General features: G+C 39.6%; 1 protein-coding gene across 7 annotated transcripts in view; it reads left to right on the forward strand.

The window, feature by feature from the left end:
* The window catches only part of SYTL5 (synaptotagmin like 5), a 77,518-nt gene that overhangs the window by 40,654 nt on the left and 16,077 nt on the right, over window positions 1-20,787 (forward strand). For 6 of the 7 annotated variants that reach the window (XM_040057088.2, XM_040057089.2, XM_040057091.2 and 3 more), the window contains 7 exons: window positions 6,367-6,479; window positions 7,720-7,852; window positions 9,673-9,798; window positions 12,501-12,639; window positions 13,949-14,084; window positions 15,904-16,010; window positions 19,951-20,043. In XM_040057088.2, the coding sequence (XP_039913022.1) occupies window positions 6,367-6,479; window positions 7,720-7,852; window positions 9,673-9,798; window positions 12,501-12,639; window positions 13,949-14,084; window positions 15,904-16,010; window positions 19,951-20,043 (847 nt within the window). The remainder of the gene's footprint in view (window positions 1-6,366; window positions 6,480-7,719; window positions 7,853-9,672; window positions 9,799-12,500; window positions 12,640-13,948; window positions 14,085-15,903; window positions 16,011-19,950; window positions 20,044-20,787) is intronic. The other variant, XM_040057090.2, reaches the window with a different exon arrangement.

Below are 20,787 nucleotides of genomic sequence, written 5' to 3' on the forward strand. Positions count from 1 at the left end.
AATAAAAAGGATGTAGGTAATATCAGCCAATATCTGCCTGTTTCTTCATTTAAAACATTTTGACAATTTTTTTCTTATGAGCTTTTTGAGTTCTGCCTGTCTGGTCCTAACACTGGAGTTTGGGATACTTTCAGTACACTGAAAGGGCATTTTGTCACGTGGCCTGGGATTAAATGTTGTTATTGCTTTAAGAGTTAGGGTGGATTTATGTCCAGCTACCAAAAAAAAAAGAAAAAAAAAAAAAAAAAAAAAAAAAAAAAAAAAAAAAAAAAGGTGGCAAACTGCAAGCATGCTCACTTTGATTTGAAGAACAGTAATTTCAAGACGATAATTATGTGGTAAAGCATAATATTATTATCTGAACAAATTAAACTCCAAGCACAACATAGTTACATGATGGAGGCTGTAGGGGTGAGATACCGGTTCATTTAATAATACAGTTTCTTTGTTCATCTGTCAATCAGAACATCATCTGGCAACAATAGAATCTGACTTCTATAAAATAATATTTAGAGCATTTCATCTGCCATTTCTCCAGACAGACTTGCCTGAAAAACAGCTTATGGTGATGGGGAAGCTCATTATGATACATTAATTACATTCTGAGAAGGTTCCGAAAAAGAGATTTAGTGAATTTGAGGAAAGACATTTGAATATGAATAGTGAGAGAGGTTCATCAGTATTTTTAAGTATAACAAACAGATTAATGTGTAAGTTGTCTTACAGTTTAGAGTTACTGTTAAAGGATATCTCCCTTGAATGTCCATAAAGAGAAAATTACTCAGTTGGATTTTGCCCCTCATGGGTGTTATTACCAGGTAAAATACAGTCACAAGACAAAGCCTTTACAGGTCAAGAAGGATTAGAGCTAGGTCTTCAGTCAAACTCTTATTTCTCCTAAGGGAAGATAAGGTCAGAGAACCAGGCAGTCCTTATCCACGTGATTGTGTTTGATAGTGGTGTTGTTGCACTATTTAATGAGCCTGTATGTAGTGATGCACTTGTAGAGGAATCTTTCTGCTCCATTCCTTGTTTACAAGGAACTGAGGTCATCAGGAGCTTTCAAACATGTGTGTTGTAAGAGAAACTTCCCATTAAAGTCTCTTTCCCCCCTGCATCTTCTTAAATTATGATCAGTTTTTGTTTTAAATTTGTCAGACAAGATGATCAATAGATTGAGGGAAATGAAGTTCTCCCAGCTGTCTTCTGAAAGGTACATTTCACACCTTGATGCTGTCTGTATTTCTTATTGCAAGTGTGTCTAGGTGTGTGAGAGCACTGCCTTTATATACCAAATGCCTAGGTAGCCCAAATTATTACAGCAGAACAAAGCAGTAATGGAAAATTTATCTTAATCTCTCAAATAATTATGCTGTCTTAACATGTCATGAGAATTCATTGGTATCTCTTAGTAACATTTATTCCCATTAGGAGCCTAAAAATAGAGCCACTTCCAATGTTTTACTATGCAAAGCCTTTTCAAATTATTTATAATTTTATTTTAGTAACTTCTAGGCAAGGTTTCCTTCTTTTCACAGGGTCAAAAAATTCTGTTTAATAGCCTCACAGCACAATAAAACTTAGAGTGGAATTAATTTATGTTGCTGAAAACACTCTGTGGAATCGAATATGTAGAACCATAAAGCCTCACACACCCTCAAAGATGAGGGCTTAGGTGTGTTCAAAGCAGATTTTATTCAGCCTTTTATTTTGCCTTGTATCCCACATTTTCTTCTTGAGGAGGAAGTAAAAGTAACTTTAAGAACAGAGGATGGAAAGGAAGGTAGGCTGAATCTCTTGATTCTGCTGTGAATATGAATTAGACAGGATGATTAAATGGAGGTGAAACTGTTTTACCAATGTGGGGCTTTGCCCTAAAGAAATATTTGAAAGTAACAACTGGGACTTTCTGTCTGAAATGGATTTTTTTATTATTAACTGGGGCATTTAACCATGAAGTGCCTCATAAAAATGAGAGTGGAAAATCTGAGTTTTTGGCAGGGGCAGGCCATAGGTTGTGTTCTGTTTTCAAACTGAGCAGCGTGAAATTAATTTGTTTAGTAGGAGATCACAGAGGGGGAAGAAGCACAGAACCATAACCTGCTCCCTCTCACATGATGATGTGAGTAGGTGGATCAGTAATACAGAAGGACTTTAGCAGATACCTAAAGTATTTGGTACTCAACTTAACTGCTTGAATGTTAATTTTGCTAGCTATTCTGAGTGTAGGAAAGAGCAGTTGTGCAAAAATTGCTGTTATTACAATTTATAACACTGCTTTCCTTTTTTCTAAAGCTACTGAGCTCAGCATCTGCTGAACACCTTGGAAGGCCAGGCTAAATCCTGTTTTGGTAGAAATTATACATGTTGTTTACATCATGAGCTACATCTGACTGGGAAAGTAAAGGAAATGCATGCACATACCATAATCTGCAGTCAGTATCTACCTTGGGCCCATTTTACAAAGCCAAACCTGCAAGTCCTGATTCAAACCACTATTGAGTAAAGCCCTTGTTTCTTTTCACCTGAAACAGTTCTTTAGGCAGAAGGGGTTCATGTAAATCCTGTATCTGAAATAGTGCATCTTTCTTCTATCTCAGCAGGAGAGACTCCCCTTGTCATAATTGCATGAAAATAACATTATTATTCTTATAATGAAGAACAAGACTGTTTAGGTCTTGCTCTTCACATTTTTGATTCAGAATGTCAAATGCAATAATTAAATTCAAACCTCAAGTCAGAGACTTAGGCAATCATTTAATCTGAAGTCATTTCTATTTATGTGTAGTACAAAAAAAATTTTAATAGGTACTCCTGACATGTATGAGTGATTAAGATGAACACTCATCTTTGTGTGAACTGTTCAGCATACATGTAAAATACATCCAATACTAGTGCACTAGAAATTCAAAGCTGCAGAGCTTGGGGATTTTCCCTTTATTTCATTAGAAAGTGATATTTGTGTGAAATGAAAGTGATATTTTGTAGGAAAAAAGGTCTGCCAGCTGAAGCCAGGATCTCCAGACAGACTGAAGATAAGGATGAAGGTTTGAAGTGAGGGTTGAGGCCTCTTGTTTCACGCAGCACGTGCAATGGCTGTCTGTCAGCACCTGCTGCTTTTCCCTCTTTGCTGTGGATAAACAGGGCTGGACAGAGGGTGAAGCACCTGACTGAAGCAAAGCATTTCTCCCTCTATTTGTCCTGTTTTGTGCCTCAGTTGAGGGAGTTGTCTGTGTTCTGCCTCAGACTTCACCCTTCTGGTGAACTCAGAGCAGAATGGGTGTGAGCCTCTTCAGAGTACCCCTGTCAAGGAGTTGGCACCTCATTGAAAATGTGGATCTTAATAACATCCTTCTAATGAAGCAGGTGGGCAGGTCAGTTTGCTGTGTAACCTGAATGGGCACAGTGCAGCTCTGTCAGTGCAGTGTCTGCCACACTCCTTTGCCTGCTCAGCCCTGAGAAGGATTTTCACCCTCCTCTTTCCTTGAGGCCCAATTTGTGTTTGTCAGCAATGGCCTGGAACACCCTTGGTTCAGCAGGAGGGCACAAGCTGTGTAATTTGGGGCTGTTTGGCAGTGGCAGGTGCCAGATAGCAGAGAGAGATTAGTATGAGAAGTAGATTGCTTAGTTATCCTTTGCCAATAGATAAAGGGATCAACCCTTGTTGCCCAAATAAACTAATCTATCCCTTCCCTGCAAAGCTTACCTTTTGAGGAAGATGGGTATTGGGTCAGTAGTTACACAGGGATGGCAAGAGGAAGGGGAAGTCCTTCTGCACAGTTCTCTTTCCTCAATCCCAGCCTGGTGCCAGCCTTTCCCATCTTTTAGGCTGCCTGACTGCCAGAGGGAGAAGCGGCAGAGGTTGTTCAGACGGTGTGGGATGGAGTGGGGACACAGAGGGGGAGACTGATGGTGAGCTCTAAGGTCCCATACCACAGTGGAATGGAGGACAGGAGGGCCCTCTCCCAGGGAGGGATGCTGAGGGAGGACCTGCCTCCACCAGCAACCCCACTGCTGATCCTCCCTTGCACAGCCCAGAAATCCTCCATCCGCTTCCTTCCCAGCCTCCTTCCACAGCTGCCCTAAACATCCTTCCCTTGGCTGCAGCTCCCACGGTCTCTTCAGCCCCCAAGACTCTCCAGGAGCTCTTGGTCCTGCTAGTGCAGGGTCAAATCTCCACATCAGCCCACAAAACTACTGGACAGTAAAACAAGCAGCCACTCTGGTCTTGGCCACCCTTCCACCCAGGCTGAAAGCCCCTGGGCACCTGTGATGCAGGAGGCACCAGAGAGGTTTTCTCTCCCTCACCACTGTTCACATCTCCCCAGAAAGCGTAGGGGACGGCTCTCCAGGGGCCCTGTGGCAAAGAGCTGCCCCTCCATGAGCCACAGCAACCCAGGTGGGTGTCACTGTCGGGGCTGTGTGTGAAAATAATTGCAAGGTTTGGTTGTAAAAGCCTGGAGCTCTGTGTACGGCAGCCTCCAGCGCTGCTGAAAGCCCGGGTGAAGGTCACAGCTCCTTCAGCTTGTCAGAGCTTGGAGAAGGGTGAAGGTGCTTCTCTAGATGAGGATTTGGGCAGTGTTCTGTTTGACCTTAATCAAGTTAAGTATTCCTGGTAAGATATCAGGGATGGGTGAATTCTCCATCTGAGGAGATAACAGCACTTGTGGAGTTTTATGGTCAAACTTGGTAGGAAAACTGAGGAAAAAAATGAATGAACTGTATAGGTCATATTGCAATGTCATTCACGTTGCAATGGAATTTAATGATGTAGTGAAAGGTCTGGGAGATTTATGGTTTGGTATAAAACATTAAACATGCCATAAGTTTTGGGATAAAATAACTGCAGAGAAAAGCGTGTGCTGTAAGGGAATTGTGAAAGTACGCTTTCAGAGAAGAGCACATTTTTCACATCAGCCAGGCCAGGCATAGTTTCTTATGAAGTGAATCCTTTTCAGTGTTTGGAACCAACAGAAGTAATTTAAAAATTCCTGGTTGAAGCACAAAGATTTCATTTAATACCTTTCATAATGACTGGGTGATCATGATGATGAATTATGGAGGGCTTTTTCAGACTGAGAGTCTGCAACAACAAGATAAGGCAATAATCTATTTCTATGCTTGTGGACATTTATTTGGGAGTTTGATTTTTCTAAGGTTTTTTTGGGTTTTTGTTTTTTGGGGGGGGTGTTTCTTTTTTTTGTTTGTTGGTTTTTTTTTTAGTGAGTCATGAAAGATGCATGATTCATTAACAGGTTAGGACAAACTGATAATATTAGGTCTTTTCACCACTGTCAGGGTGTTATTCTGTAATTTTCAGTATTTTCTCAAGCAAGACTCCAATCAGGCATGACTCAGAAATAACTTAATAATGAAGATATTGATAAGTGCTCTAAATCTGTCTGTAGTAATTTTAGTGCTCAAGAGACTGGATGATTTCTTTTACGGTAGAGGTTTGAAAGTAAGATTTCTTATTGAACAGTAAGCAGGAACATGTCTGGAGTTAAATCAGGTTTTAATGTTTGGGGGTTATTAGTTTGTTTATTTGCTTTTTATTGGAGTATTTGTGATTAGTAGCTTTTTGCCATCAGCTGTGTGTGGTGAAGCAGTAGAAATGGCGATGCTGTGCCATAATGAAACTAATTCAGGAAAAGGCTAACAACCAGCATTAAAATATACCCAGCAAAAAATCCCAGCTGTGCCAGTACAGTTTTTCTTAATTGCTAGTATAGGTAAAAGAATTTGAAGCCAGAAAAAGCAGGATTATCCAGAACAGCAACAAAGACAAATTTTCATTGCTCTGAATCGCTGACACACAGCTAATTCATAGCAGCAGTGCCATGTGAAGAAACTGCATATGTGTCAGCATATAAAACTAGACATGAAATATATATATGGACTTGCAGCAAACTGTCTATAACCCCACAGGATCAATGAACTGCTGACTCATCTGGCAGGAGCCTTGGTGGGGGATTTTCTCCCTCAATCCACTGTTGCTGTTTCTATGTCTCTTGTTATTTTGGAGACATTAAAATCTGTGACACTGAGTACTTCACAAAAGACTAGGATGACAGAGTGTTCTGTGTTTTTTGCAGAAACCTCGTAAACGTGGTTGAAACATGTTTTTTGTCAAGTAAATGTCTATCTACTAAAAATCCCTTTCTATTCACAAAATAAAGTGGTATTTTTCTGAGTGTCCTATTATTCCAAGCTCTACAATCAATCTCTTTACACTTTATTTTGGACTGTGCAAATGTTGTCCAGCATTTGTGAACATGGCAGTTGATTGATGAACTGCAGTAGCTTTGGTTGGCCAAGTTGGTTAATGTGTATGTGTCTCTGGCTTTTTTCATCTTCCTCATACAGAGAGCTACGGATAGTGACAGGAGAATGGTTTTTTGAAGAGAGAGCAAAGCGCTTCAAGCAATCAAATCTTGGAACTGATGTTGTCAGACAGTCAATCCTTCACAAATTCCCAGGTAGGGACCTCAAGAGAGAGATTTGCTTGTGCTTTATATGTACAAATCCTTGTTTCTTGAGTGCTTGAGTTGTATTTTATTCCTGACTAAAGCAAAATCAGCATTTTTATCTTAATTTTTTATTTGTGCCTATACAGTGATTTACGAATAATTAATATTCAGTAAAGGTAAGGCCTATATGAAAGAATTATCTCTGTGGAGATAGGGAGCTGCTGAAAACTCACTGTCCAAACAGGTGGACAGTGTTATTCAGCTGCAAAGCCCAGCAGCAGAGACTCTGGGTCCTTGTTCTCAGTTCCTACAGGAAGTTTGGCTGTGTGGAGAGATCTCAGCCTGGTCATTTTTTGGCTCTGGCTCTCTTATTTGTGATACTGGTGTATAAAATCACTCCAATTTTCAACTCTGAAGAAGAAAGGTAAATGTGAGCTCCTTTGCTGTCTGCTGGAGCAGAGGCTATATCCAGGCTACCTGGGATTCAGATTTTCCTTTTGCCCAGGTATCTCAAACAAGCTGCACCTGCACTTTTAGGTACAATAAATTGTCTATCTTGGCCAAGCACAGCCTGGTGTGTGTGAGCTGCTCTGGGACCTTGCAGGGTACCACTGGACCATTATAGGAGTTTTTCCCTGAATGCTGCTGGTTTGTACCCATTTAACCCCTTCACTCTGAACACAGAAACTGTCAGGTAGTCTGTTTCAGATGTAGAATTTATGCCCAGTTTTATCCCCTAGCTCGTAAGGAGAAGCACTGGTTTAGTGCCACTGGAAAAAAAAATCTATGTGGTACAAACCTGATCCTTGGAAAATACAGACCTTGCCAATATCACTGTGCTTCAGTAGCGGTAAAACTGGCAAGTGTGTAAGCTCTCTGTATTATGTTAGTGGTCAAATTGGGTATTTCATGATTTGCTACTTGATAGATATATTGAAAAATATATTTAAGCCATTTTTTTCCAGACCTTGCTCCTAGTTGAACAAACATTCTTTCATTCAACACAGAGTGTACTGTATGTTTCAAAATTAAATTTCAGGTCCTTTGGTTATTAAATACTGTCACTGATAAATTTGGAAGCATAGATCAAGACAAGAGATGATAATGAGGAACATCTCAAGCTAAAGTTTTATTTCTTTACAAAGATTCCCCAAGGTTTTTTCATTATCTGTTTTTGTAGGTTGTTTGACCTGTGCTGTGTTTTTTGTGCAGAAGTTTCCTTTGTATTTTCTTTCTCCCTCCACTGCAGATGCAGTTCCCAATGCAGATGACGAAAGAACGTTCAAAGATCAACCCCAAGAAAATGAAGAAAAAAAGCCAGATGTACCAGTCTGCTCCACAAACGGGCACAAGTCTGTCTTCAGCAGACCTAGAAAGATTGGGTAAATCCTTTGGTTTTGTTGTTGTTGGTTTTTGTTTTGGTTTCTGGGTTTGTTTTGTTTGTTTCTTTGTTTGTTTTGGATCACTGATTAATCTAAAATCAGCTGCATATGGTTGGATAGATTTTCTTTTGAGTTTTTCCAGTCTTCCACATCAGCCTCAAACTTCCCGGGATTAGAAACAACCTTCATTTAAAGGCATGCTTACTGTAATTAGATTGCTGTTTCCTAGGAAATGCAGCAGTGATTGTCCTTCAGCTATAAAGGCAGCAGAAAAAAAGTCAATTTTACTTTTGGATTTTTCTTGTTTCTACTCAGAGGTGACAGAGTGTCCTTAAAGGCAGACTTGCCAGAGAAGCACATGCAAAGAATAATGTTTGTATGACCTGGTTTTTATGGATCCTGGTCAGTTTGGCTCACAAGACAAGTTTTCCTTTGAGCTTTCAGCTGTGCAAGCACAGTTTGAGTGTGTGTGACAGTGAATAAACAGAGCTGCTGCTGCTCATCTTGCAGGGTTTAGCCCCGGTTTGGCAGTGCCCTTTGAGAGGAACTCACTCTCAGGGCAGATGCATTGACTATGTGGCTGCACAAGTGGTGTCTGCACTGAGCCTGGGGCTGTTGGGTGAATGGGAAGAAAACCTGGATGGAAGTTCATATCATGGCTGGTGCCTCCATGGCCATTGAAAAACTTTGTTCCTGTTGAAAGGAAGAACACATTTTTATCAGAGATCCAAGGGATAGGGCAGGTGGATGCTTTCAGTGGCTTTTTGACTTCTGAGGAGAGATGAGAATGAAATTACCTGCTCCAGCAACTCCAGAAATTAACAGAAGTGATTTATCTCTCTTTAATATAGGGGGAAAGAGCATCAGAACACCTCTGGCCCCTCAAATTACAGTAAAGAAAGAACCAGCCTAGGGAATCCTCTGTAATAGACCTAGATTTTGCTCTGAGTCATGCTAAGTGGTAGCTATAGTAGGAGGGCATTAAAATTTACTTTTCTAATCCTCCTTCCATTTAAATCCCTTAAGCAAACCAATAAGTCATATTCCCCTACAAGAAGCAATTGTTTTTATAATTGTTATTTATTTTAGTGGTGCTGTTTCTCTTTGTGGACAGAAATGTTTTTGGTGGTGACATTCCCCACAAAAGAAACATAATCTTACAAGAATTTGGCTTGCTTTTCCTAGTATATATAGTGGCCTCTTCTAAAATATTTCATTATTGTTCCTCTTCCTTGCTTGCTTCTTCCTCCCTCACGTTTCACATTCATATATCTCGTGAGGGCATTTGTTTTAGCAAGGGGGCCAGCTGCTATTGACAGTGTAATGGGATAAATTATCAGTCTATTGTGGTTTGTGAGGTCATGAGGAATCCTATTACTTTGTGAAATTTAATTTCATTCATTTCCATCCCATTAGGCCATGTTTTGCAGGGTAAGGAGGTGATGCTATGGGGTTTTTTTAGAAATGGCTTGTTTGGGGCATTTGATGCATATAATTCTAGAAATATCTAAAGAGAAAATACATATAATTTTCTTTCACCCTTAGTCAAAAATTCTTTGTTAACTATAAACTCCCCTCTAAAAAAGAGATGAATTTTCACAAAAGGCAGTTCTGGTTCTAAGCTCAAATGGAAGGAATGTTTTAGTGTTTTAGTGTCTTAAAATGCAGTTTGTAGTAAATACAATGTTTTCCCCCCAGCAACCGGTTTCATAACCAGATTTGGTGACCTTTATATATCCAGACTTGTCCATAGCTGAGATGAAATTAATGGACTGTGCACATCACAACTTTGAAAATCTTCTATTCCCTGTTCTCAACAGAAGGGTTATCAGGGCAGTCACCAAAGGAGAAATTACATTTGGAAAAGATGAAGGTGAAAGGAACAGAGGCTCAGAGGCTGAAAGCTCAAGTCTGCGTGGTGGCAAATCAGCTCCGTGCTCCGAGAGGTGAGCAGGGACCGACCTGGGGGCATGGGCCAGTGCCCTGGGCTGCTTTGTCTCTTTGGATGCCCAACACAAATGCTGTCTGAGAAACAGAGCTTATGTTCACCAAACAAACAAACAAAACATCAAAAAACACCCAACAAACCAAAAAATTATCTCCATTCGTTCTACTCTCCTCATGTTCACCTGGTGCTCGATGTCAGCACGTTGTTTTTGTTTTCTGGCTTTTAATTGATGAGTTGTGTTCATGTTACAGAACTCAGGTTCTTTGTTTTTCTTTACTAATGAAATGTTAATTGATTATAATTTATGTTTTCTTCTTCAAAGGCTGTTTGCCCTTCTCTTTCCATGATTATTGTTCCAGTTATTTCATCAGTCTTCTGGGCTTAAGAGATCTCTGCTAATGCCTCTGATGGCATTACAAATTCCAAGAGCAACAATCCTGTCATGTCCTACCTTCAAATGAAGCCAAAAAGCAGCTCACTTTTCCCTTGTTCAGTTGGATACCCTACACTGGATATAGACACATTCTTTGCTCAGGTGCACGCACGTAGAAATTTCACAGTTTGGACTGAAAAAATAATAACAATTTGCTCTAAGTTCTAATAATGATTTCCTGTCTCTAAACTAGTGTTTCTGGGAGACTCCAAAGAAATATGCAGGAACAAAGGATAACAGGTAAAAAGAGCATCACGGAGTTTAGTGTGCACATAGATAAACCCTCTTGTTCAAGCAAGAACTTGCTTCTCTGTTACCTACAATTCAAATCCCAGTTTCTAGATGTTCTGCAATTTGCCTAAAGCTGATGGTAGAAATCTTTGTGACAGTTGATAATTTGATTTTTCTTTTTCTGCTGGGTGCTGCAGCACCTACCAGCCAATCCAGCTTTCAAGCTAGTTGTTTTCTTTAATTCATCCAGTTCACTATATCTTTTTTTTTTTTTTCACTAAGCTTATTAGGCCTTCTATATCTCACCAGACTCACACCTGACTTCTATGAGACCAGAAGTAGAATTTTTACTGGTTTTCTGCATTTTCATTGAATAGGGTGGAGATGAATGAAGGATCTAAGAGACAAAACCTCAGGAATCTGGTGTCTGTGCTGCTTAATAGTGAGGTTATGCAATATTAGGATCTTTCTCTGAGAGTTTACCAGGATAAGGGCAAAGGGATGCTTGTGAGAGCTCTGTGCAGCTCTTCTTGTGTGCCAAATCACAAGACAGTTATCATTCAGCTGACCATAAATGAAACAAAATAATTTTGTTGGTGTGGTGGAATTCAGCACCTGATAAACTCTCTGTCTATAAGGACAGCTTTTATGTTTGATTGCCTTGCTTGACTTTCACATAAATCATCATTTTCTAGCTGTTTCCCAGTGCCAGAGTGCAAGACTTCTTAAATTAGGGTGATGTATTGAGAGATTCTGACAAATTCTTCTCTACTTGTAATCTCATTCTCACCAATCTCTGGTGAAATTAGTGTCCTGTGCCAAAGCCCAAAGTAATGTTGTCAAAATTGGTAGTATTTCACCTACCAGCAGGGAAACCAAGAGAGAATTCTTATTATTTTCAAACATTTCTGTTTAAGAGAAGATGTATTGAGCTAGAAACAGGGAAATCCAGGCCATGAATTCACCTCATCTACTGGTTTATTTCTACTCTAGCAAAAATGCTTACTGCTGAATGCTGTAAATGTTTTTGCTGCTGAATGAACTGGGAGGCTGCATCAGGTCAGGACACTTCTAGGATAAATAGTGTGGGATTTCAGGCTCGTTTACACAGGCACTCCGCTCCACTGCCCTCAGGTCTTGTCTACCACCAGAAGAAGCCTGGCAAAGTCACAACACAATTTTTTTGTTGTCTACTTAACATGTATAAAATGTGTCAAATCTCTCTCTAATAGTAGATTGAAATAAGAACTAAGGACACATTTTTAAATAATCTTCGTTGTTTAAAAGGGTTTAAAAAGTGCAACAGATTACCCTTTCTAGCCCGCAGTGTTCACATGGCTTTATCAGTATTTTCTAAGAGAAATTGTTCCATGGAAAAAATTTCACTTGTTATGATGTTAGACAGCAACTGGAGTCTGATCACAGATGATTTTTTGTCACTTTTACTGAAGTGAAACCTCCAAGAAGACCTGTCCAACCTTCCTAAGTTTCTACAATGGTTGAAAGAATCAGCCTAGTTTGGGTTTGGGTCTAGAGTCGTAACTGCAGCATAAACAGGACAGTGAACAAGTTGGTGTTTTTCTGGAGATAGATGGATAGATGGAGACAGACACACAAGGATTTTGGAGTTTCTGGAGATAGTGCTGGCATTAAATCGGCTGTAGAAGTGTCCAGAAGCGTCACATTACTGTAGTTTCCACCAGTGGAACAGCCTGGCAGGAATGGTTGCATGAGTTGTCCCTCCTCCTGCTGGATGTGAATGCAGTGTGGATCGAACAGGGACGAACGCAGCCTGGACAAGAGCTGCCCACTTGGGCCATCTGCACTTCTGCTAGAAGCCCTGACAGGACTTGTGTGACTTGTACGTGTAAAGCAATTGTAATTCATCCTTGCCTGTGTTTTTTTTTTTCTCTCCAGGTGATACCCCAGCCCATCAGGGCTCTGTTATTCCCCTCAAGTTATCACAGCACTTTTCTTGCTGCCTTGGTTTGCTTGGAGCAGTAACCCTTCCCTCCTCCTGTCTGTCTCCACCGCAGAGGGAGCACGCTTTCCCTGGCCAGCAGCGGTGCAGGAGCTACTGCAGGACATGCAAGGGGCAGAGGCAGCGCTCCCAAGGCTTCCGTGCCGCGCTCCCCGGCGCTCAGCACCCGCAGCATGACCGCGGACTGCAGCGGGGTAAGGGCAGGGCAGGGCAGGGCTGGCTCCCAGGACAGCTGGCACCGGACCAGGGCTGGGCTCTGCCCTCTTGGATCTCTTTGTAGCACCTAAGGGTGAGCCTGACAGAGAAAATCTCATTTCTCGCCCCGTTCTGCTGGGGCCTGTGGAGATCTCTGCGGGAGCACAGCTTGCCACGCTCTTAGCAGCGATGTGGTTTGTGGTTTGGCAGGCGTTCCTCTTTTGTCTAGAAATCGCTGTGGATGTCCAGCATTAGATAATGAGTTACAGGTTCTGGACTGGGAGGCACAAGGGATGGGAATATTTTTTGGCACTTTGGAGTCTTGAGTAAGGGCAGTGAAATAGAGATGTGACTTTCAAGCATGCACAATTTGGCATTCTCCCAGTGACTCCTAAGGGAAATTTTGCAAGTCCAGCACTTGCAGAAAATCAGGCCAAACTGATTTTAGTTTTATCTGGATTTGGACACTGTGCTCTGCATAAATTATTCCACAACACAAAATGTGTGTTAAACACGTTATCAGAACAGTTCCTCTCACGTGCTGTTAGGCCTCTTGGGAGGTTTTTACCATTAGTGTTCTAAAAAAGGTAGATGAGTTTTTATATCACAGCCCTATTGAACACATCGATTTTCTTTCTAACTTACAGATACTTGGCCTAATATGTTGTCTTTCATAATAAAATAATAAGTTAGTGTGTATGAAGGGCAGTTTTAGGCGGTGTAAATAAATGAATGATTGTTTTATTAATATTCTTGCCTGCACACATACTGACTTGTTTTCAAGTGCGTTAGATTTGCTTGAAAAATCCATTTAATTTAGATGGAGTTATGTTATTAGCTTTTATTTTACAGGCAGGCAAGGGTTCATAATGATATCAAGGATATGGGCTTTATTTAAGGGGTTATATTGGCATAATTTAATAAGTTCAAGTCCATTTGGTTTTGCCCCGACTGCAATCATTATGCTAGTACAAAAAGCGTAGGTTTTGTCTTTTCTTTCCTTTTTTTTTTTTCCCCTGATTTCTGAGCTGAGTGAGCTTCTAATAGATTTGAGTGTTTCTTTTTCCTGTTATTTTTCTGTGGTTCTTCAGCTGCAAACTCAGAATATAAGCAAGAATTGCATCTTTCTGCAAATTTTATGCATCATCAGTGCTAAGCAAAGCAGATCAGACTGGAATCTAAATATATTCAGTAATGTTAAAGTAGCTTTGGAGTTCTGGAATCTGATAGAAATCATGCTTTTATAAACTAATAGTGAATAAACCTGGGTTTTGTATTTATGGCATGTGTATTTTTCCTCTTGGGCAGGACACTTGGGCAGGCTCAGAAAACAGCATGATTATTCCAGCAAGTGAAAGTGTGCCTGAGGATCTAGTAAAGAAGCACTGCAGGAAACAATCTGGAACACCTTCCATTGCAGTTTCTAGGGTATCTTTGTCATCAGGCAAGTATTAATTCTTTTTCTTCTTTCTGACAGCCTTTATTATCAGAGGATTATGCCTGTTCTTGTGACTCTGCTCCTTTTGTTCTTAAACATGGTGAAAGGCCAAATGTAAGTTTCATAAATTTGTTCATTCTGAAGACACTTCCCTTTTATTGATCAAGTTCATACCCCTTCACAAGTTTTACATTAAAAAATGGTAATCCACACCCCAGAAACATTGGTACAATGCTATTGTTAGGTAAATCATGTGATTTAGAGTTGTTATGAGATTTCATTCACAGCTGCATGTTGTTCCATCATTCCCTGTATGAAATACTACCTGTATATAATATCACTCTGCTGCTGCCATTACATTTCACACCCACTTTGCCCAGAAGCAAATCTGGGAAACAATGAGTGGTCAGAGAACAAGACCCTCACAGACATCTTGTCTGTTGATTTTTACATGTGATGCTCTGAACCAGTCAATCCATCTGTAATTTACCTCTTTTCACTGGAGTCTGGTAGAGAGGGCTCATACAGGAAGGTGCTGTCACAGCCACTTTGCTGTAGTGGATGGAGATCCTCTTTTCCCTCTCTGAAATGGGAGGCAGGAGCATCCTGCACTCTTCTGCTTCTCCCAGGCACTCAGCTGGCTTCCTGCAGGGCTGATGGAGTGGGCTTGGATTTACAGGCTTCTCTCTGGAACACAGCAGGGCTCACTTTATTGTAGCTGGATTTAGCCTAATGGTGTATTCCACAGATATAATCCAAGGAGAGAATGTTCCTTACCTCAGACATTTCAGCTTGAAAGCATCAAGAGTTTCCTTGAGAATATTGCTCAGTGCAACTCCAGGCAGGGGTGTTACAGATGGCTACTTACTTAGGAAGTAAAAATTCTCCTGTTCCTGCTACCTTACAAAATAAAGGCTCTCCTGGTAGATAAGAACTGACCTCGTGTTACCAAAGCAGATGGATGCTGAACAAGACTGTAGGCAGCTTGCCCTGCATTGTCTCCTTGGCAGATCTCAAGGGACATTTAGCTCAGGAGCGTGACCCTTCCTGCCACATCAGCTGTAGACCAGATAGAAGATGAACAGTTAAAAACCTTTCAGATTCCTACGTGCAGGATCTAAAAGTGCTCTCTTCCCCCTCTTTTCTTTCTAAATATACTGAAACAGTCACACAAAAGATTTATATATGGAGGACTAAGAGGCCTTAGAGAAATATTTTCTATGTCTTATGCTATAGAGTGGATGGGAGACCTGTAAGACTGAGAGAAGCTGCTGGAGCTCTTGAGACTATTTGTTTCCTCCTAATTTCTGCCCCAGGAACACCGTTAATGACAGAAGTACTTTCTATGTCCATCTGTATCCCCCTTGCTTGATTCTGATGCAGATGCTGGGGAGATTTTGGTGGTGGTGGTAGGTGTAGCAATCGCTGTGAACACTTGGACAGTGAAGTTTGCAACATTCCAGGCTGACAGGCCTACCAGAGAAAGTCAAAATTCCGATGATCTATGGTATCATCCACAGAAGACAATCCCAGCAGATAAATAAATAGTATAGGGGTAAAACTTGCCCAGAAGGCTAAGCAGCATCAGAAAACATATTTCTCCATTTACCATAGTGGTGTTCTGTTACCATACCTTTTGACAGATAACCAAAATACTGGGTTTTTGGGTTTTTGTGGGTTTTGTTTGTTAGTTTGTTTGTTTATCTTGTTTTTTTGGTTATTTTTGTTAAAAAGCGTTGGGGTTGGGGCAATACTTGTATGGAAGATGAAATGGAATATTTCTGTACAAACTGTAGCAAACATTTAAACTGTTTTTGTCTTCCAGACCGCAGCAGATCTGAGATAGATTTGAGCGAATCTTTCTCTGAAGGAAATGAGGATACCCTGAGTGTAAGAAGCAAATCTGTACCTAGTGCCTTAGATCAGGAACTGGTGAGTCATAAATATGTAAATGTTCATCTCGTGGACATTCTATTTGTTTGGACCAATGAAATCAGTATTTTATGTGTATCCATATAAAATATGGGTAAGGCAGGACATTCTTTCAGGGATATTTAACGAGTTTTTTAAGAATGTTGTCTTCTGAGTCTGTCTGCTATAGAGTGATTTCAATGAATAGTCATTATTCCAGTTTGTTTTTAATTTGCTGGGTGTTGGAGTTCACAGATGAAAGAAACCTAGCCTGAAAATAAATTCCAGGCACTAAATTGTACATGCTCCTAAATCCTGTTAATTCATATTTCATAAGTTTTAATTTTGATGCTGAGAAATTCATAGTTTAAAGGCTTTAATCTTTGTCTGGTTTGGTTTTCCATTTACCTGTATTTTTAGCAGGAAGATCCAGCTTTCTGTTCTGGCAATGTTGCTTGCCTAATCTTCCTGTTGACTCTTCCATACATCTCCGTGCCTTTTTTTCTGTATTCTATGGATTGCTTTTCTTGAAATGATTCACAACTTCCCTCTCCTCTTATGCACATATCCAAGATAGGCAATTTGCAGATGTTCATCAATGCTATAAAAGAACATCCAAGCTTATGAAATATTCATGAGATGGGAAAATTTATTTAAGTAATTCTTTATCCAATCGCAGTTTATTCTAAAGTTTCCAAATGTGTTCTTGTAGCTTTTGCATTCTGCCTGTTGTCATAGCCCTGCCCTTCCATTGCTGTTTGCAGAAGAGCATTGGCCATGGCAGATATCTCCTCTTCCTTTAGTGTCAAAATTTGAGTCTTGGTGGAAAACCACGTTTTGGGATTTCCGTCTTTTCTTGTATTAGTATCAGTCAGAGAATGTGCCTGCAGCATTGCTTCGGGTTTATCTTTGAGGAATTAACAAAAGACCTTCCTGCATATCAGGTGTTGGTGGAAGAAAAAGTTCACAAATAAGTGGTTTATTTTTAAGTTGTAATAAAGAGAAAGGATGCAGTCTTTATTAACAACCTGGAAAATAATGCAGGAGAAAAACACAAAATAAAAAAATGCAGACTTTATATTTCTTTATATCTGTACTCGGCTTTAATTGACAGTTACAACTTAGATGTTTCTCTGAGGCAGCTGCCAGAGATGACAAATCCAGAGTTGTTACCTGTTCTTTGATGTTTTTCTTCTTAATCAGAGATTTTGTTTTTTCTTTCTTGCTTGCTGAATCTGAATGAAATTTCAGATCACATTTCTGCAACTCTGTAGCTTCTTTGCTAGCAGGGGAGACTTCTCTTGTGACCTAACCTTGATTTAGCTGCTCTGGAGGCTGGTGCTAATTCCCCTTTAAAATTCATTCATAACAGGAGGCACAGGTCTCTGATTTTACCCATACCCTCTCTTTCTCTGCCTTATGAAATGAGCTGATTGCTTCCATCAGCTTTTGTGCTACTATACTCATTTAGGGTAATTTGCCTCACAGGAGTCCTACAGAGTCATGTCCCATATTCATTATGGATGCAGTGGTTTGAGATAAAAGCTGTATTCCTGCTGGAATTTAGTTTATTTGTTGCTTGCATGTGAGAGACAAAAAGAAAGGTATCTGATGATGGTAAAAACAGCTCCTGCAGCCTGAGAAAAGCTGGAGTTTTACCTCCTTTTCTTCTAGCTGAGGTCCTTCAGTCTCTTATTCATGAGTGATGGGAGCTGGTATGGGAGATGCCACATGTCAATAGGATTGCTGGAACTGATCAGCTGAAAGGATGGGAAAAGGCTTTAAATGCTCCCACCTTTATCAGGGAAACCCATTACCCATACAGAGAAATCAGCTGGAAAATGGAATGGATATTTTGCTTCTCTAACTTAGTATTGCTTTTGATAATGAAACGGGACAAGCCCCAAACCCCACATGGTGTGGTCCAGATTTATCAAGGAGCATGGGGAACCAGCTAAATCCAGTGTTGTGTTCAAGTGTCAGCACCTTTTCTAGAGAGGTGTGTGTTGAATTCCTGACCAAGTAATGTTCATTACATGCTCAGCTGCTTTTTTAGGAGTAATTGGGTGATGTGCATTTTATAGCCCCCACTGGAGACCATGAGATTATTATCCTACTAGCTCTAACTTTAATAAGCTAATAACACCAACCAATTACATAGTTGCAATCTGTAACACCTCCTGAGAAATATAATTGTTGTGGTGCAAAATAAATTAAGAGTGTAAGTTAAATATTAACCTTTTTTTTTTTTTTTTTTTTTTTTTTTTTACCCTAAGTTTTAGATTTTTGCTTGCAGACAAAAATTAGTATTCAGCAGTTGTTAGGACTCAGTGAAGCAATGTTAGTATTTGATTGTCTAGACCTGAAACACCCCAATCTGAAGATGTTGCCTTACTTTTTCCATCCCTGTGTTTAATTATTTTGCAATAAAAATGTAGCATTGTTTATTTTCAAGTTCACTGATATGCATACAACAGTGTAAAGGAAAGAGTTTTTCGTGTGTAGAATTGCTTCCATGGACAAGTAGAGAAAAATTTATTCTTATTGCAATTTAAAACTAGACTACATCACCTGACCTCTGATCTCAATGAGGGGAGTAGAAATTAGAGGTGGAATGGGGTTTTGGGGGGTTTTGTGGGGTTTTTTGGGTCTTATTTTAGCTTTTTGGGAAATTTTACTTTGGAATGATTCAGCTATATGTCTCCCTGAAATAGTTTGCTCTGTTGGGCCTAGGTCTCCATATAAGGTATCTATTACTTTTTTTTTTTTTTTTTTTTTTTTTTTTTTTTTTTTTTTTTTCTTTTTTTTTTTTTATTTCTTTTTTTTTTTTTTTTTTTTTCCCCTGTGGGGTGCCTTAAACAGATTAGAAAGATAAGAGAACAGCAGAGCAAACTCATGGTGAGAACATTAAATTTAGTGTTTTCTTCAGTATGTCAGTTTTGGTGATAGCTTGTTCTGATTTCCCTCTGCTCAATATTACATATGCAGTAATAATTGGAAAGCAGTAATAGAAAATCACTTTTAGGTGGTTTCATATCTGTTCAGTCACTGGAGCAAAGGAGAAGAGATGTAACAGCCAGTTTTATGTAAAGTATGGCAAATGTGCTGCAATTTTTTAATGTAAACTGTGAATTCAACTCTCTAGCAGCACTACTTCTGTCTGCTCTGTTTTTGCTGATTAGCACAGAAGTCTTCCAGACTCCTGAATTTGAATACAGTGTTTCTCTGTTTAGGTTCAAAGAGTGAGAGCAACGAAGCAATAGAGAATGAGGTGAGGTTTTTATAGCTGCAAAGCAGATATAAGGAAGTTGAAAATTTGACTTCCATTAAAATTAAAAGCAAAGTCTTTCAAATTGTACCTGAGATAAGTCTTATGGGAAACAGTGAGATTTCCAAGTTATGCCTAATAGGATTATAATTGTCTGCTGGCATTTTTTTTTCATATTATTTTAAGTAAAAGTTAAGAGTCCCATTAGGACCATCAATCATATCTAAAGATTTGGTTTAGATTTTACTTTATTCCCGTGTTTAAACAATGAAAAATATTGTTTTCTGTATATAAGTAAAGTTGCTCAACTTCAGTCTTGCTCATTAAAACTCAGGCACTTATTTTAATCTGTTACTGATTCTCCACCTTTTTATTATTAATATAATACAGAAATTTAATTATTTTTCAAAATGCTTATCAACTGGTTTGATACAATAAGACGTGAAGTGTATGCGTGAAGATTTTCAGTTCTTAAACAACTGAATCCTGAAACCAAAGTTGTCTCTTCCCCTTATGCTCCGTGTCTGTGCAGAGATGTGGAAAATGTGAATCAAAATTCCTCTGCAGAAGAGAATTTGAATGCATTGAGCACTGTCTTCCTAACGTGAAAAACTTGTGAAACAAAACTAAGTGACAGAAGCTGACCAAATACTGTGCAGAACACAACAACTAAAATGCCTGTTTGTCATTTAGGGCTATCTGGATGAAAAAGAAGAAGATATTGATGACATAGTGGCCTCTTGTTATCCAGGAAAACATGAACATATGACAAGTGGATTATCAACAGTAAGATCTTGAGTAGAAAACATGCATTGTCCTTCCACAAAAGGCTGTATTTCCTCTTGAAATGAATTTATTTCATACCACTTACCACATTCATCTTTCATTCTGCACTTGAGAAGCATCTTTTAATATTCAGATAGACTTTCTATTAAATTATTTATGCTGTTCAAAGCTAAAACACTGTTCTCTGCAGGGCATGGAAAGAGAAAACTATTTTGCATACTCATTTGCAGACTTCCTCACACGCTTGGGTTACCATCAAACTTACATGTGGAGAAGGCAAACCAGAGGTTCTTGAAGTGTGTGACTGCTCAGCTTTGCAGAGGAGCACTTAATTAAACTGAGGATCTTAATTAAACTGAAACAAAGAGAACTAGGCTGTGCAGGGGAGGATTTTCCTTCTCAAGCCGCTTTCTGATTTTTTTAGGTTCTTGGGACACAAACATTTCTCCGTGTGTTTGCACACATCCCACTTCCATGGAATCCTTGTCCGTCCCCTAACTCAGCTTCTCTCATTCTTCATGGCATGATTGCTATGCCCCCCACAGCTGGAAAGTTATTTCCCTTTACTGCAGGAGAGAGGTGCTTGGGGATTAGGTTGGTGACAATAAAGGGATAGCTGCACCTGATGGCAGCAACAAAACTGGTATAAGAAGCCTTCTGCTGTTTATTATGCAGTCTGTTGTTCACTGGGAAAGAAAATAGATAACAAAAGCAGCCTTTAACATGTCTAGTTTATTACTATCT

The sequence above is a fragment of the Hirundo rustica genome, chromosome 2 (assembly GCF_015227805.2).
Source record: "Hirundo rustica isolate bHirRus1 chromosome 2, bHirRus1.pri.v3, whole genome shotgun sequence".
NCBI lineage: Eukaryota > Metazoa > Chordata > Aves > Passeriformes > Hirundinidae > Hirundo > Hirundo rustica.